Source organism: Mirounga leonina, unplaced genomic scaffold, assembly GCF_011800145.1.
Source record: "Mirounga leonina isolate KUSES-001 unplaced genomic scaffold, KU_Mleo_1.0 Mir_165, whole genome shotgun sequence".
NCBI classification, from domain to species: Eukaryota; Metazoa; Chordata; class Mammalia; order Carnivora; family Phocidae; genus Mirounga; species Mirounga leonina.
Genome location: NW_023270415.1, coordinates 57,234,930 through 57,250,007, shown reverse-complemented (window position 1 = coordinate 57,250,007; position 15,078 = coordinate 57,234,930). Strand labels below are relative to the sequence as shown.

The 15,078-nt window shown below is 31.0% G+C and overlaps 1 protein-coding gene across 3 annotated transcripts in view; it reads left to right on the top strand.

Annotated features, from left to right (window-relative positions):
• CSMD3 (CUB and Sushi multiple domains 3) overlaps positions 1-15,078 on the top strand; it is a 1,201,062-nt gene that overhangs the window by 425,412 nt on the left and 760,572 nt on the right. For all 3 annotated transcript variants that reach the window (XM_035011782.1, XM_035011781.1, XM_035011780.1), the window contains exon 6: positions 8,858-8,970. In XM_035011782.1, coding sequence (XP_034867673.1) covers positions 8,858-8,970 — 113 coding nt within the window. The remainder of the gene's footprint in view (positions 1-8,857; positions 8,971-15,078) is intronic.

The following is a 15,078-nucleotide window of genomic DNA, read 5'->3' as shown; positions in this document are numbered from 1 at the left end:
GAGATTCATCTATATTGTTACAAGTATCAGTAGTTAATTCCTTATTACTAGTGATAAAGCATAATTGTATGAATGCACCAGATCTATTTATATATACATATAATATATGATATATATAAAATATATGTAAAACATAAAATATAAATAAATATTATATATATATATTTTATAAAAACTGACCACTTGTCCGTTTTTGGTGATTATGAATGAAGATGAAGACATAATGAAGACAAAAACTTGTGTACAAGTCTTTGCATGTACATACATTTTCATTTCTCTTAGGTAAATACTAGGAGTGTGATTGCTAAGTTAAATGATAATCATATATTGTGTAAGAAGTTGTTAACCTGTTTTTCAAAGTGGCTGTACTACACTGCATTCCATCAGCCAGTTATAAAAGTTCAAATTGCTCTTCATTCTCACTAATCTTGTAATTTCAGCTTTTTAAATGATAACCATTTTAATGAGTGTATTAGTTCTCAGTGGAATATTCCTATTAGTCATTTTCCTAAGTGGATAGTGATATCTCATTTTAATTTGAGCATCTTTTCATGTGCTTCTTTGTTTTCTGTATCTCTTCCTCCATGAAGTGTTCAAAGTTTTTACCCATTTTTTTTGTTGTTGTTGAGTCATCTGTTATCTTACTAATTTGGAAAATTCTTTCTCTTTTGTAGATACATTTCCTTTTTAAATATGTGCATTAGAAATATTTTCTCCTTGTCTATGGCTTGTCATTTCATTTTTTAATAATGTATTTTCATTAGCAGAACTTTTTAAAATATGGAGCCCAATTTATCTTTTTTTAAATGATCCATGCTTTTTCTCTCTTAACTAACAAATCTCCCACTAATCCACAAATTTTTCTCTCATGCATTTTTCTGGAAGTTTTAATATTTTTTTGCATTTTCATTCATGTCTATGATCCATTTTGAATTAATATTTATGTAGGGTTGAGATATTTTTCCTTTTTTTTTGTATTAAAATATTCAGTTCCACACCATTTGTCGAGATGATATTTTTTCTTCATTCGGTTACTTTGAATTCTTTGTTAAAAATCAATTGGTCATATAGCTGTAGATTTATTTCTAGACTTTCTATTTTCTTCCATTTGTATATTTATCAGATCAGCAGCACCTCATTATTACTGTAGATTGATAGTCTAAAATCAACTAGCATGAATCATCAATTAAGTTTTTTTTAAAAAAAGGTTATTCTAGTACTTTATATTTCCACATGAATTTTAGAACCATTCATTTCCACTGAGATTTTCACAAGAATTATACTGAATTTATATATTAATTGGGAAAAATGGCATCAAACCATGTTGAATCTTCCTATAAATGAATGTGGGCATATTTCTCTATCTACTTAGGTTATCTAAGTATATAAATATGATTTATATATTATTTGAAGTTTAAGGCATATTAAAAATGATGTACATTTTGTTATATTTATTCCTGTTTCAATTATTTTTATGATATTGCAAGTGATACTATAATTAAAAAAAATCAATTTCAATTGCTCATTGCTAAGGCACAGAAATACAGCTGATTTTTATACATTCATTTTCTATCCTGAGATCTTGATAAAGTCATTCATAAGGTCTTCTAGCATTTTGTAGATTTATAGAAATTTTCTACATAGACAATCATGTCCTCTGAAAACAAAGACAACTTTACCCTTTTCTTTACCTTTGGCATGTCTTTTATTTACTTTTCTCGCTTTATTGCACTAGCAGGAACTTCCAATTCAATGTTGAATAGAAATGGTGAGAGTGGACATCTATAATTTGTTTCTGATCTTACAGGGAAAGCACTGAATTATTCACCTTTAAAAATTATCACAATTATATTAGCTGTATCATTTTCATGGATGCCCTTTATCAGGTTGAATACTTGATTTTACCAGTTTGCTGAGACTTTTTAAAATTATAAATAGATGTTTCATTTTTTCAAGTGTGAAGTTTAGACTGAGGTTTATTTTTTTCCTATGGTTGTTCAATTGTCCCAGCATCATTTATTGAAAAGGCTATTGTTTACTTGGAGTTCATTCTTCTTTTTCAAATTTGTTTTATCTATCCTGGGTCCTGTACCTTTCCATGTCCATTTTATAATTACCTTGTGTGTGTCTACAAAAAAAATTTCCTGGCATTTCAATAAGAATTGCATTAAAACTGTAGATTATTTGGGGGAGAATTAATATCTTTACTATGATAAGTCAATTCAGGGACATGGCATGTCTTTTCATTTACTTATGTCTTTGATTTTTTATTGCATTTTTAAATTTTCCTGATACAGACCCTATAAATGATTTACTAGATTTATACCTAAGTATTTAATTTTATTCAAAAAAATTATCAATTGTATTTTTTTCAATTTCCACATGTTCATTGTTATTATTTAGACATTGAATTTTTTTTTTTTTAATTCATCTTGTATCCAACGACCAGGCTGAATGCACTTATTAGCTCTAGAGGTTTATTTTGTAGCTTGGGATTTTCTACATAAATAATCATATCATTTTAAGTAAGGACAATTTTTTTCTTTCCAAGATATATTCCTTTTAATTTATTTTTCATGCCTTATGGACTCAACCAAACCTCTAGCACAATGTTGAATAAGAGTCACGTACTGTGTTCCTGATCTTAACAAAAAACATTCAGTAATTCAATATTAAGTATGATGTTACAGGTTTTTGTACATGTTCTTTATCCAGTTGAGAATGTTCCCTCTCTTCCTAATTTGCTGAGAGGTTTTTTTTTTTACATTTTTAAAAATTTTATTTTATTATGTTAATCACCATACATTACATCATGAGTGTTTGATGTAGTGTTCCATGATTCATTGTTTGCGTATAACACCCAGTGCTCCATTTAATACGTGCCCTCTTTAATACCCATCACCAGGCTAACCCACCCCCCACCCCCCTCCCCTCTAGAACCCTCAGTTTGTTTCTCAGAGTCCATAGTCTCTCATGGTGCTGAGAGTTTTTATCATCAATGGATATTGGATTTTACGAAATGCTTTTTCTGTGTCTATTGATTTGATCATTAAATTTTCTTTTATAGCCTGTTGATATGGTGGATTATATTAATTGATTTTCAAAGATTGAGCCAGCCTTATATAATTTGAATAAATCTCACTAGGTCATGGTGTGTAATTCATTTTATACCTTGGTGAATTCAATTTGCTAATATTTACCGAAGGTTTTTGTATCTATGAGAGATATTGGTCTGAAGTTTTTTGTTTGTTTTTGTTTTTTAGTTTTATTTATTTCCTGTTTTTTGTACTGACCTTGTCTGGTTTTATCAATAGCGTAAAACTAACCTTGTTAAATGGGTTGAGAAGTGTTCCCTCCTCTTCTATTTTCTAGGAAAATAATGGGTAAAATCATTGTTAATTCTTTATATGTTTAGTAGAATTCTCTATTAATATCTGGATGTGGAGGGTTTTTGCTAGTTTTTAATTACAAATTCAATTTTGAAATGGCTATAGTACTGTTAAACTTTTCTATTTCATCTTCATTAAATTTTGGTAGCTAGACACACACATTATATCTGAAATATAAAGAGATTTTCCTGAAGCTTGTGTTTAGATAAAAATAACACTATTCTACAGCATCCAATTTTTATAAGAAAAATGTCTAAAAGATAGATCAGGGAAATAGGGGATATGTGGGAAGCGAAAGTCAGGGTAGAGATGGGGATAAGCAAGAGGGCGGTGTCAGTAAAGGGAGGGGTTAGAAAGAGAAGAAAATTTAGTGTAGCGACTTCTCTCATTTGCTTTGTAAAGACTTCATAACATCTGACTTCTGAATAATTGGACTGCATAATACAATGCTTAGCTTCTTAATGCTCTTGTTAAAACCACATAAGATTGTGTGTTCTGCAGTTCAGTGACTTTTAAATACCTAACCAAGAACACAAACACATCTGTGTTGAAAAAAAGCACAGCCTGGTCAGTGTGGATATCTGTACACTCCACACACACAGTACTCATGACTTGCGTGGCATGGAAGATTAGTGCCTTTGACGTCATCCCAGAAGTAGTTAAATTTTGTTGCTAAAATAATTTTCTAACTTATAATGGGCTGTAGAACATAATAGAGATTTTATGAGTTTTTCTCGTTTGACTATTTTTTTTTTTTTTTAAAGATTTTATTTATTTATTTGAGAGAGAGAGAATGAGAGAGAGAGAGAGCACATGAGAGGGGGGAGGGTCAGAGGCAGAAGCAGGCTCCCTGCTGAGCAGGGAGCCCGATGCGGGACTCGATCCAGGGACTCCAGGATCATAACCTGAGCCGAAGGCAGTCGCTTAACCAACTGAGCCACCCAGGCGCCCCGTTTGACTATTTTTAAAGATGCTGGTTTTTCTTGGGACTATGAAACACATTTCCATCCAGACACAAATGAAGACATAAAATTAGTGGTTTTTGAAAGGGTTCTATTAAATAATTGTACACCACGTTATTTGATTTTATGTCAAAGTATGGGAATGGGAGAGTTATTGTTGAAATAAATTTAAGAAATTCTGTGTTAAAACTTTACAAAAAAATCTAGAAAAGGGGCATATGGTTACAAAACAACAATTCAAAGTCTTTTTGACTGGGGTAACTTCCCCTATCCCCAAAGGCAGTTTTGGTGGCTAATATTTATTAGGAAACACTTTGAGAAATGTTGTAATAGGATATTACCCAATTTGATTAGCATCTGTTCATTATCTATAATTTGAAATGTGCTTGTGGATTCAGAGATAAATCCATTGTGGTTCCTGCTTCTAACACCTTATCTATAGAACATGTACAGTATAATCATATGAATGTTGTGATAAATGCCATAAGAAGTACTAAAAGAGGGCATGTGCCCAAACAGCTTATATTCATGTATTTTCTTGATAAATAACATCAGTGTACATCTACTGTTCATCAGTCATTTTGCTCAGCACCAGGAATTTAATAACCTACCTTCAAAGGAAATGTAAATAGTAGTGAGGATGGAAAACTTTCAACTATACAAAATAATAAATGATGTGATAAGACTATGCAAAGATTCTCTGTGAGGACAGAGGAGATTTGGTATTTATCTCATCCTTGTAACTTTAAGACTGGCTTCACTGAGAATGATTAAGTAAGCAAATGAAGGTAAAAAATATAGAGAGACATTTTAGCTGTAAAGAGAAATTCATGGAAAGGTCTTGAGTTAAGATGAAAGAATACATTTTAGGAAATTTTTACAGGTCAAAGTAGGACAATTGATCTCACAAAATCTTGGAGAACGGAGGAAGCCAGAGAAAGAATGGGGTCAGAAAAAGTAAAAGAGGGAAAAGGGGAGACGGAGAGAGAGGGCAAGAGAGAGAAAGAAGTAAAATTAGGAGAGTGCAGGAGAACTATGTTGGGAGAGTGAGGTTTTTGATGATTTGAATAATTATGGGTTTGAGGTTGGATTGTGCCTGAGGGTACCAAAAATGAGGAAAGACAGGTCATTAGGTGTGAATGATTTTAGGGCATTGGAAAGATAAAAAAAAATAGATGTTAAAGCCACAAAGAGGACACCTGTTGTTGCAAGTGTTAACTTTAAGAGACTTGAGAACAAGAGGTCAATGGATGACAGCAATAAGGATCTGAAAAGGGAGTTATAAACTAAAGACCTAGGCTTAAAATAGATTTTGACACTTCTAAAAACTGGTAAAGACCTGTGATTCTCTCAGGTTTCTTACACTTAACTGATTTTTTTGTACTGATTACAATCATATTCTCTAAGGCACTATCTACAGTAGAAAATGTTCCATGTGATTTTAAATATTAGTTTACTAAAAGAAGTAAGTAAATATCAGTTTATGATTTAGTTACTTAGTTCTGCAGGAAATTATATAAATAAAAAATTTCGTAAAGGTTAATATTGGCAAGTTACACTGTATTACTGTATTTCTACATTGAATATGCAATGAAATTTGGTGTCATTATTAATTTAATATGTCCATTCCAATTTATTAATTACTCAAAAGACAGTTTTTTTTTTTTCTTTCAAAAGACAGATTTTGAATTCTTCTTGGATACAAATAACAATAGTAGGTTATAAATTTATGACATTTATCATTATCATAATTTTCTTTGATTTAATTCTCCTAAAATCCAGTTTAGCAATTTAAAACATAATCATGAGTGTGGCTGTTTTGAGTGTAAAATGGAAAAGACATTAGAACAAGTGAAACCTCATTTCTAGACATTATCATATTACTCTTTAATGTTTTTGTACATCATTTGCCACCATCTGAAATTATCTTATTGATTTATCTATGTTACCTTCTTTATTTTCACTTTGCAAGATTGTGGATCTTGTCTGTCTTATTTACTACTATATTTCCAACCCTTAGTATCAGGATTAACAATGAGTTATATTTAAGAAATATCTCCTTTCATATTTAATAAATTATCTAAATTAATTTAATGGAATCTTTCTAGGCAGAATTTATTCTCAATCCTCCATTTTTAAGATGTCCTGATAGCATGTGAAATATGGTGCAGAAATATGTACAGGCATTTTCCAGATTGCTCTATAAGACATAGACAAAACCATATTGTGTAAATTATCTTTAATAATATTCAATACTAGCGGACTATCATTTGGAAGGAGAGATACTGTGGTGCACTTGCTTTATGGTTCAGTGTCTTGGCTTACCTATAGTTCTGCTTCATAAGCTGAAACACTGAGGCTGTCAGGAATATCTTCTTATTTGCACCCCTGTTAAATTGCCCTTATTTGCTTCATCCCATGTGTATTGTGCCTCTAGCTACGGCAACTCTAATATCTTCAGTTCCACCTTTCTCAATTCCTGAAGGTGAATTCAGTTGCAAACTATAGTTCTATAGTAGCTATTACTTGTCTTTTCTACCCTCTATTGCTGAAATTATCTTTGATGTCCCTGGGAAAGATGGGAAGTTTATCCTTTTTATTGCCTGTTTCATCTTCTCTCCTCTCTTACTTTTGTTGATGTCTTTGTTGTTTCTCATTTATTGGATCTTCTAAGGGCCTCTCTCCAAATTCTGTACTTTAATGTATTACAACCATCCATGTATTATAGTCTCATTATACTTAGAAATGTGTGCAGACTGTAAAAAATAATTTAAACTTTCCCTAATGGATATTTATGGGCATCAAATCAAGGAAGTGAGGAGAACCAAACTGTAAATCAAACCCTGGCATAAAACATGCTAGTCTATTGAAAATATAATTGTACCAAATCTAAATACTTTCTCATTGAATTGCTTTTTAAACCAAACCAACCAACAAGCAAAGGTAAACATAACTTGGATAGTTTTGAAAGTAAAGAAGTAAAAATTTAAAACTTGAGTCTTAACATTATAAAGTTATATACATATCTTTATTTGCTAAATTCAGATATGAAAAAGGAGCCAGTTACATCAATAAATAGGGTCACCGCTATGAAAAGAGAAAATAGGGCATTAATAGGGAAAAGTTAGAGAAGATGCATTCCGAATTGGAAAGAGGGATGAGAAATGTATGTGATAGAACCCATCTTGTTCATGTTAGAATCATGAACGTAATATTGTGAAGACCATTCTATACACCTATGCGTATACATCTGCCCACAATGATACAGTAAAGGTGAAATTCATATTTCTATGGCATGGCAGATAGTCATCCACAGAAAGTGATAGCTACTTCCAAAATATCGTGGGAAAGTAGGTTTTGGGGGAAATCAGGGAACGTGTTGTATAAAGGGTCCTTGGATCACCACGTCTGCATCTCGACAGTAATTAATGTGTACAACATATATTCCAATCTCCTCCTATGGGTCCCCTAGAGTGACTGCCTGCAAAGCATTGAGAGAAGAGTTGTAATCATACCCCCCAACACACACACACACACCCCAGCTATTTTGATGTATGATGAAGAAAAGCAAAAGTTTTGAATAATAGTAAAGATACATCATATACTGGTTATTAGGAAACCTTAGTGAATAACTCTTCTTCAGTATGTAGTAGTCTAGCTTTTCAGAATATTTTACCTTGGCTTTATTGCACACACCTAGGATTTAAATGAGTGGTTATATGGGTGTAATATTCCTTTATTGAATGAAATTAGAGAAACTGCTTCCCTGGAAATCTTCAAAAGATATAGAACAAGAGAGTTACTTCATCTGTTGACCATGACCAGTATCTGGGGCATAGTTTCAAAGTTTTACTCTAACTACCTTGCTTTAAGGAGATTATGAAATGGTACCTTTGTGACTAAATATATGGATAATAAATATACATCCAAAATACAATCTGTTTTCTGTCTGTTAATTGGGGCAGACCTCTAGTGTGTTATAGAAGTATATATTATAATGAAAGCTAATCACAAAAATTTATAGTATTGGAAATCACATTAAAAGAGTGCTTGCCCTATGAAAAGAAATTAGGAAATTTGCCATAGAATATGCAATGTGGAAAATATATTAAGTGGAAAGAGTATATCAATTGCTTTGAAGTCTATTTTCTAACTATACCATATCAATATATTCTTGAGGAGCATAAGGACCAGCACCATTAGCTCAGCCTCCATTATGTTTATTATTATCTAGGCAATAAATTTGGGTGAATCAAAAATTATATCCAGTTCACAGTTTATTTTATTAATATATGCAAACTGATTGGAAAGCACGTTTGGAGTTGCACCATTCTATGATTGACTTTCCCATGCATAAAATAACTAATGTATTCATATTTAAAAATTAAAAATGAAATGTCATGAATATTGTATACAGGTAGACATTTTTCAGGGTCCCAATTCAGTGAAAACATTTACTGCTGAAAAGTTTAAAAAAAAATTTTTTTGTTGTCTTTTATAATTCAGGTTATCTGGAATGAATATACCACCACCAATTATCAGCAACAAAAACTGGCTCAGACTGCATTTTGTTACAGACAGCAATCACCGATATCGTGGATTTAGTGCTCCATATCAAGGTATGTTTAATGAATTCCTTTGTATCTTTTGATATGTGAAATGATTTTGGTATATACAGCTGGATTTTGCGATAGAAGCAAAATATCTTTTGCATTAATAAATGGTAATTTGAATAAGCAAAAATGGTCATTCCCTTGCTGAGGCAATATTGTGATAATAACTAAATTACAATAGAAAAGTTAGTTGGTTTTTATAGCACAGTGCTCAAAATAAAGAATATTATGACCTCTAAAAGATAATATATAACAGATGTCATGCTTTACTTTAATAAAGTGCTTCAGCAAATAGACATGCTTCCTAAAGCTGTACCACAAAACACTGAAGAAAAGTTGTAAATAGGCTCTCCATCAATTGAAATCCATTTTCATATACAGTGTGTTTGCTATTGCTAGTTTAATTAACCTTGTTAGGATTATTATCCATTGTTTTTATTAACAGGCATAATTTTGAATAAGTGGGATATAGTATTTGATGTATTAACTTGAAAAAAACTCTTTATTCAGAACAAGATTATTATGAAGATGCAGTGTTAATGAAAATGTAGCTTCTACAATGTTTATTAATATTATGTGGGTGTACTTTATCCTCAGACTACTTATGTAAATAATTCATTTCATTTCATTCTCAGTAGTGTATCAGCTCCTGTGAGGGGAATTGTGAGCACTGCCATAGTTACATTTTTCCATTTATCTGTTTTTCTTTTTTCATTTCATGTTTTCCTTTATAGTAGTCTTAAGTCTTAGGCACTTTGCAAATTTAATATGGTGACTTTAGGTAGCTTATAGTTAATACCTAAAATGTTATTAGGCCACATACTGTTTTCTGGAATACAAATTTCAACAATTAATTCATATTTTGAAGACCAGTAACCTATCTATAGGCGTCCTATCAGTAAGATTTCTGACAATAGTAGTAACAGATTAATGTGATTGGTATTTTGACATTTATAATAGTGTATTGGGTATTACTGTAATAAAAATCCCTAAAATAATAACTTAAAAGTAAAGATTTTAGACAAAACCCACTGTAGAAAAATCTATAATTTCTATTGCTAATGTAGTTAATTTGAATGGAAGCAGGAATGCAAATATGCTCTTAAATCTATGCATTTCTCATAACTGAATACATTACTCATCATAAAATACTGTATTTTAAAATTGAAAATTAAATATGCATAGAAAATTACTTTTATATATTTTATTAAAAATAGCTGTCCAGAGCATAGTAACTTGAATCTTACCAGTTTAGCCATTGTCACCTTTAAATTTTGAAATAATATTTTGTTGAATTTCCAATTTCAATATCTAAAATTTTTGTGTCCTTCAGGAATCAGAGGACTTCTATTGAAAAAAAAATTGTTGTGGAGCTTCTTTATCTCTCTGGGTTGACCCCTTCCTTTTGGGGCTTTCCAGCCATATGATTTTTTGGCTCTAATTCCTCTGCAATGAGTTAAAACAGATGGCATGGCAGGAATTCAAAAGACTCTCATCTTTGACTCATGTGGTGATCTTTTCTACTAGATTCATGAAATCTTTCAGTCAGATGGCTTTTCCTCATCTGAATAGAAATAAAGTATTTTATGTTTAAATGTATAACCTGGAGGAAAAAACATGATCTATCTCAAAAATAAAATGATACTTCATTTGCTTTATGTAGTATGGTTTCATGAAACTGGTATCCCTAGATAGGGTTGTTTTGCATTATAAGGTAGTAGGGCAAGGCTGCCAGTAGATTTGTGTATTTAATTATTATTTTCAATATTCTACTTGCTGATCTTAAATTGGCTTTTATAAGTACTTTCAGGTTCAATTTGATTTTCTGGCATTGCCTATCTGGTTTCAGGAGTGAAAAAGAGCCTAACAGTGAATTCACTGCAGTAAAATAGAAAGGAAGTGTTTTATGGGGTATGCATTTTTTCAATTTTCTTCAGGAAAAGGAGTTCAAAAGAGGGTAATTTTTGGTGTAATCTATATCTACATAATGTAGAGGAAATAAAGTGGCCTAAGAAAATGGAAGCTATGACTTTATAATATGATCAAGGGAAAGTTTTATTATATAAAAATCCACCTTTACATGTAGCCTTTTAAAACTGTCCTGATTACGGCCTGGTTTTTCTAACTGCATTATGTCCAAATAACATTTTACCTAGACAACATAAATTCATTTGGAGAAGTAATTCTTGAAACTATAAACAAAATTGGGCTAAAAAAGAGAAAACCCTCTAAGAAGCAAACTTAAATAGCTGTAAAATTCATAATTCTGACAACCTGAAAGACATGCCCTAGCATGAAATGCTAATCATCCTGTTTTACATTGTACTAGGCTACCATTTAATATCACTGGTATCTAGATTAAAGCCAATGAAAGATAACAAAAATTACTGTACAGAAGTCATAACCAGGTTTCCATATAATACAGTTTCTTAATAACTCAAATACTTATTGAGTACCCAGTGATTATTACCGTTACCTTTTATTTTGAATTAATTTAATGTTTTAATGAAGCTCTAGGTTTCCAAAGACTGATTATTTTCTCCATAGCATTTCTGTTTAACCTGTGTTCTTTATAAAAAACCTTGAAAATTAATTGCAAGCTTACTAAAGGTTTCTGAATGGCATTAGCTGTATGTCCCATCATGGATGGCGTAGGCACATAGACACACTAACACGCCTTCCTCAATAGAGTGTAAATTGTGTTAGAAACGAGCTTCCTTATTGGTTCAGATATAATTTAAATAGGGTTAAGTAGAGGTAGTGGATAACACGCTAACAAATGTAATTCTATTTTAACTAAAAAACACTCAGAAAAGTCTTGATTTAAATAAATTGCCTTTGGTATGCAAATTGCTTCCCCCTTCCCAGATCCCACACTGAATATGTCCACTTCTATCTAAAATAAAATTGACTCTTTTTTCCCCCTGGGTTTATTTATGTTGGAAATCCCTTCTTTGAAAACCCTATTATTATCTCTACTATGTTTCAAAATTTTTTTCTCTTTAATTTTCAACTCTCCCCCCAAGAAACTTATTTCAATATCATTTTACTATATTAGTCTTTGTTTTTAAAATTCTTCCTGCATTCAAGTCTCATTAAACCTCTTCTAATGAGAACTTGAATTGTGCTACGTCACACGTAAGTGGTGTAATTTTTCTTATCTGTGGTGTTTGGAAGTCCTCATATTTATTTTTTGAAACCTCCATAGCATTGTCATTTGATTTTTATTATAAACCTAAAATCTATTTTCCATTTCTATAAATATCTGATCATGTGTTCTTAATTTCTAAATTGGAAAGAGATTTTCAGATGACAATTGTCCAATACCTAAAACCTTAACCCTAAATGGTGTTTATTTAAAAGTATTATGTTTTTACCCATCAGTCACCATTATTCAACTATGAAATATTATTACAACATTTTTCATTTTTTCTTAATGTACTAAGATGCTATAGCTGTAGATAATCACAAAATTGTCTTTGGTATGTAAGTTTAGGAAGTGCAGCATATAATTAATTCCAATTACCCAAATATATGAATTTCTATATTATAGATTATGTTTTCTAAATTCTTACAGATTTTATCACATTTTGGCTTTCCCTTTTTTTCCATAACCCTTGTTTATGTGATTCTTCTTATGTAGGTTAATATTTTCTAGACACTTATTTTCAATTTAACAAAGATACATCAATAGTAAATACAGCGTATTTTAAAGTTAGGAAGGAAAATACTTTATTACATAGTTTCTCAAAGAGGTTGTCATCCTTTTTGGGATCAGCTGTGTGTCTTTCTGGTGAGAAAAACATATTTAATGAATGGAACTTTCAAATTGTATTGAAAATGCACTGCCATAAACCTCAGTTATACAGAGGCCTGTGACATTTTAGATGCACATAATTTAAGTGAAAACAACTTTGGAGGAGTATCCATTTCTTAGATTTGGGAATGTTTTGACATAAACGTGAGTGCAGAGTTACCGAACAAAGATAAATAAGATTATCAGGGGCCCAGGGTAATCTATAAGGGAAGACTAAGAATTGGAGTTTGTGAGGTTACTAATTGCTATCTGAGTTGTTTGAGCCTTGGTTTCTCCATCAGTGGAAAAAAAAAAGGCACAGTTGGTAGACACATAATTATTGTGCAATTAAAAATGTATTAGGATTTCTATGAGTAAAAGTCAGACATTCAGTGAATAAAGATGCTTCAGTGGAAAGAAATAATCAACCATGGGAAATGGGTGAGAAATATACTTTCTAACCATGAGATAGAAATAGTTTAAAAATTGTGATCAAACATAAATCTGAATCCTGGAACCACATGTAAAAATGAAAAATCCTACATTTTATAAGTACATTCCCACTTCTCCAGGGAAAAAAGGGCTTTTCCTTAGATCACAATTTTAAAATGAAATTTTAAAAAATAAACTCAGTTATGCTATAAAAACTCATAACAATTTTTAAAATAATATTCAAATTTAAAAATAAAGCACAACATCAAAGCAATCTGTGTAATGCTGTATTTTTTTCTAATTTTGCTTAGGCATCAGTTTTTCTTTGTGTACCTTGGTATATCCATTTATAATAAAGCACAAGGAATCCCATCCCAGCATTCTAATCACAAAACTCCTCCTTTAATTTGATAGCTATCAATGTGAGTCATTGGGATTCAAGGTTGGAGGTGGGACTGTGACATAGTAAGAGAAGATCAAAACTTTTGGTTCAGATAATTTAGGTGTACATAGTTTAATAAGAATGTTGAACATGGACAATTAGGCTATTTTCCTGGTGAAGACAATAGACAGGGCTTTGCTAATACAATTCAAGAGATATAGTCTCTCTATGTATATTTCATATTATTGTAGATATTATTTATTTTTTAGTGAGTACATACTGTGGGAAAATTCATAAACTGTACTTGAATTGTTATCTCAAAATAATCCCCTTTTCATACAATAGACAAAATGCATTATTTTAAGGTTAGGAAGTCAGCTAGTTATTTTCATTTACTGAGTTTTGAGAGAATAAGATGTTCAGTTCCATTGGTGTATAGTGTTTGAGAATAACTTCTAATCTTCTACCTTATTTCCTTTTGATTTTATTATTAACATCACTTTTTTTTTCCTTCAAGTCTCATTCAGGGCTAAATCATTCCTTTCATCTTGAAATTCTCTTTTTTCCTTTTATTCTGAGGTTAAAAAAAAAGAAACTTCTTTTACTTCTTGCTTAATGAACTTGTCTGGTTTATGGAGTTCACTGTTGTAATTAGTACAATGTCTAGACAACCCGCAGAGATAATGAAGATATTTAATAGTCAAAATGGTCTAAGTAACTATTGGTCTGTCTAAAAGAACCATTAAAAACTCCCTATAGCATTTCCTCTGTGATGTAAATTTATGTTTATAGTTCATGCCAATATAACATTTAAGGCCTTTTACCATATTAGTTGATAATGATAGAATTAAATTCTTCCATAGCTAACTATATTTACTTTTTCATTCCCATCCTTAAAACTTATATGCCAATCTTCCTATGTATCCCTCAGACCAAAATTCTGTTCAGAACTTGTGGATGTGTTTGACAGTAAACTGGCTAATTATTATTTCATTTCAGATTTCTCTGAAGTAGACAGTTCACTGTGAAACACAACTAGTAACCTGAGTGAAGCATTGTATGTCAGAAACACAATGTTAGTGATTCATTTTTGCTTAACATTAGTCCAACAATAATTTCTAGTAAAATACTTTATCTTGCTAAACATTTTAACATTTATGAATTAAAATTAAGCCATATGACCGACTGCATTTAGAGTTGAACCAAAGTTTTAATATACGAAATGAGAATTTAGATATAGAGTAGAATATTAGGAATAATATTTCATTTATCTCACCTCGCTGTTTTATAGTCCTTTTATTCTGGTTGTGAGTTAACTATATGCATTAACACAGAGACTACCCAGAGTTAATGATGGCTGTCATCTAGGAGAAAAAAGTATTTTGGAAACATTACACTCAGATTCTGATTAAGAGGAGCACTTAAAACCAGGTGACAATGGATTTTTTTTCTTTCACATTTATTTATTTATTTATTTATTTATTTATTTATTTATTTATTTATT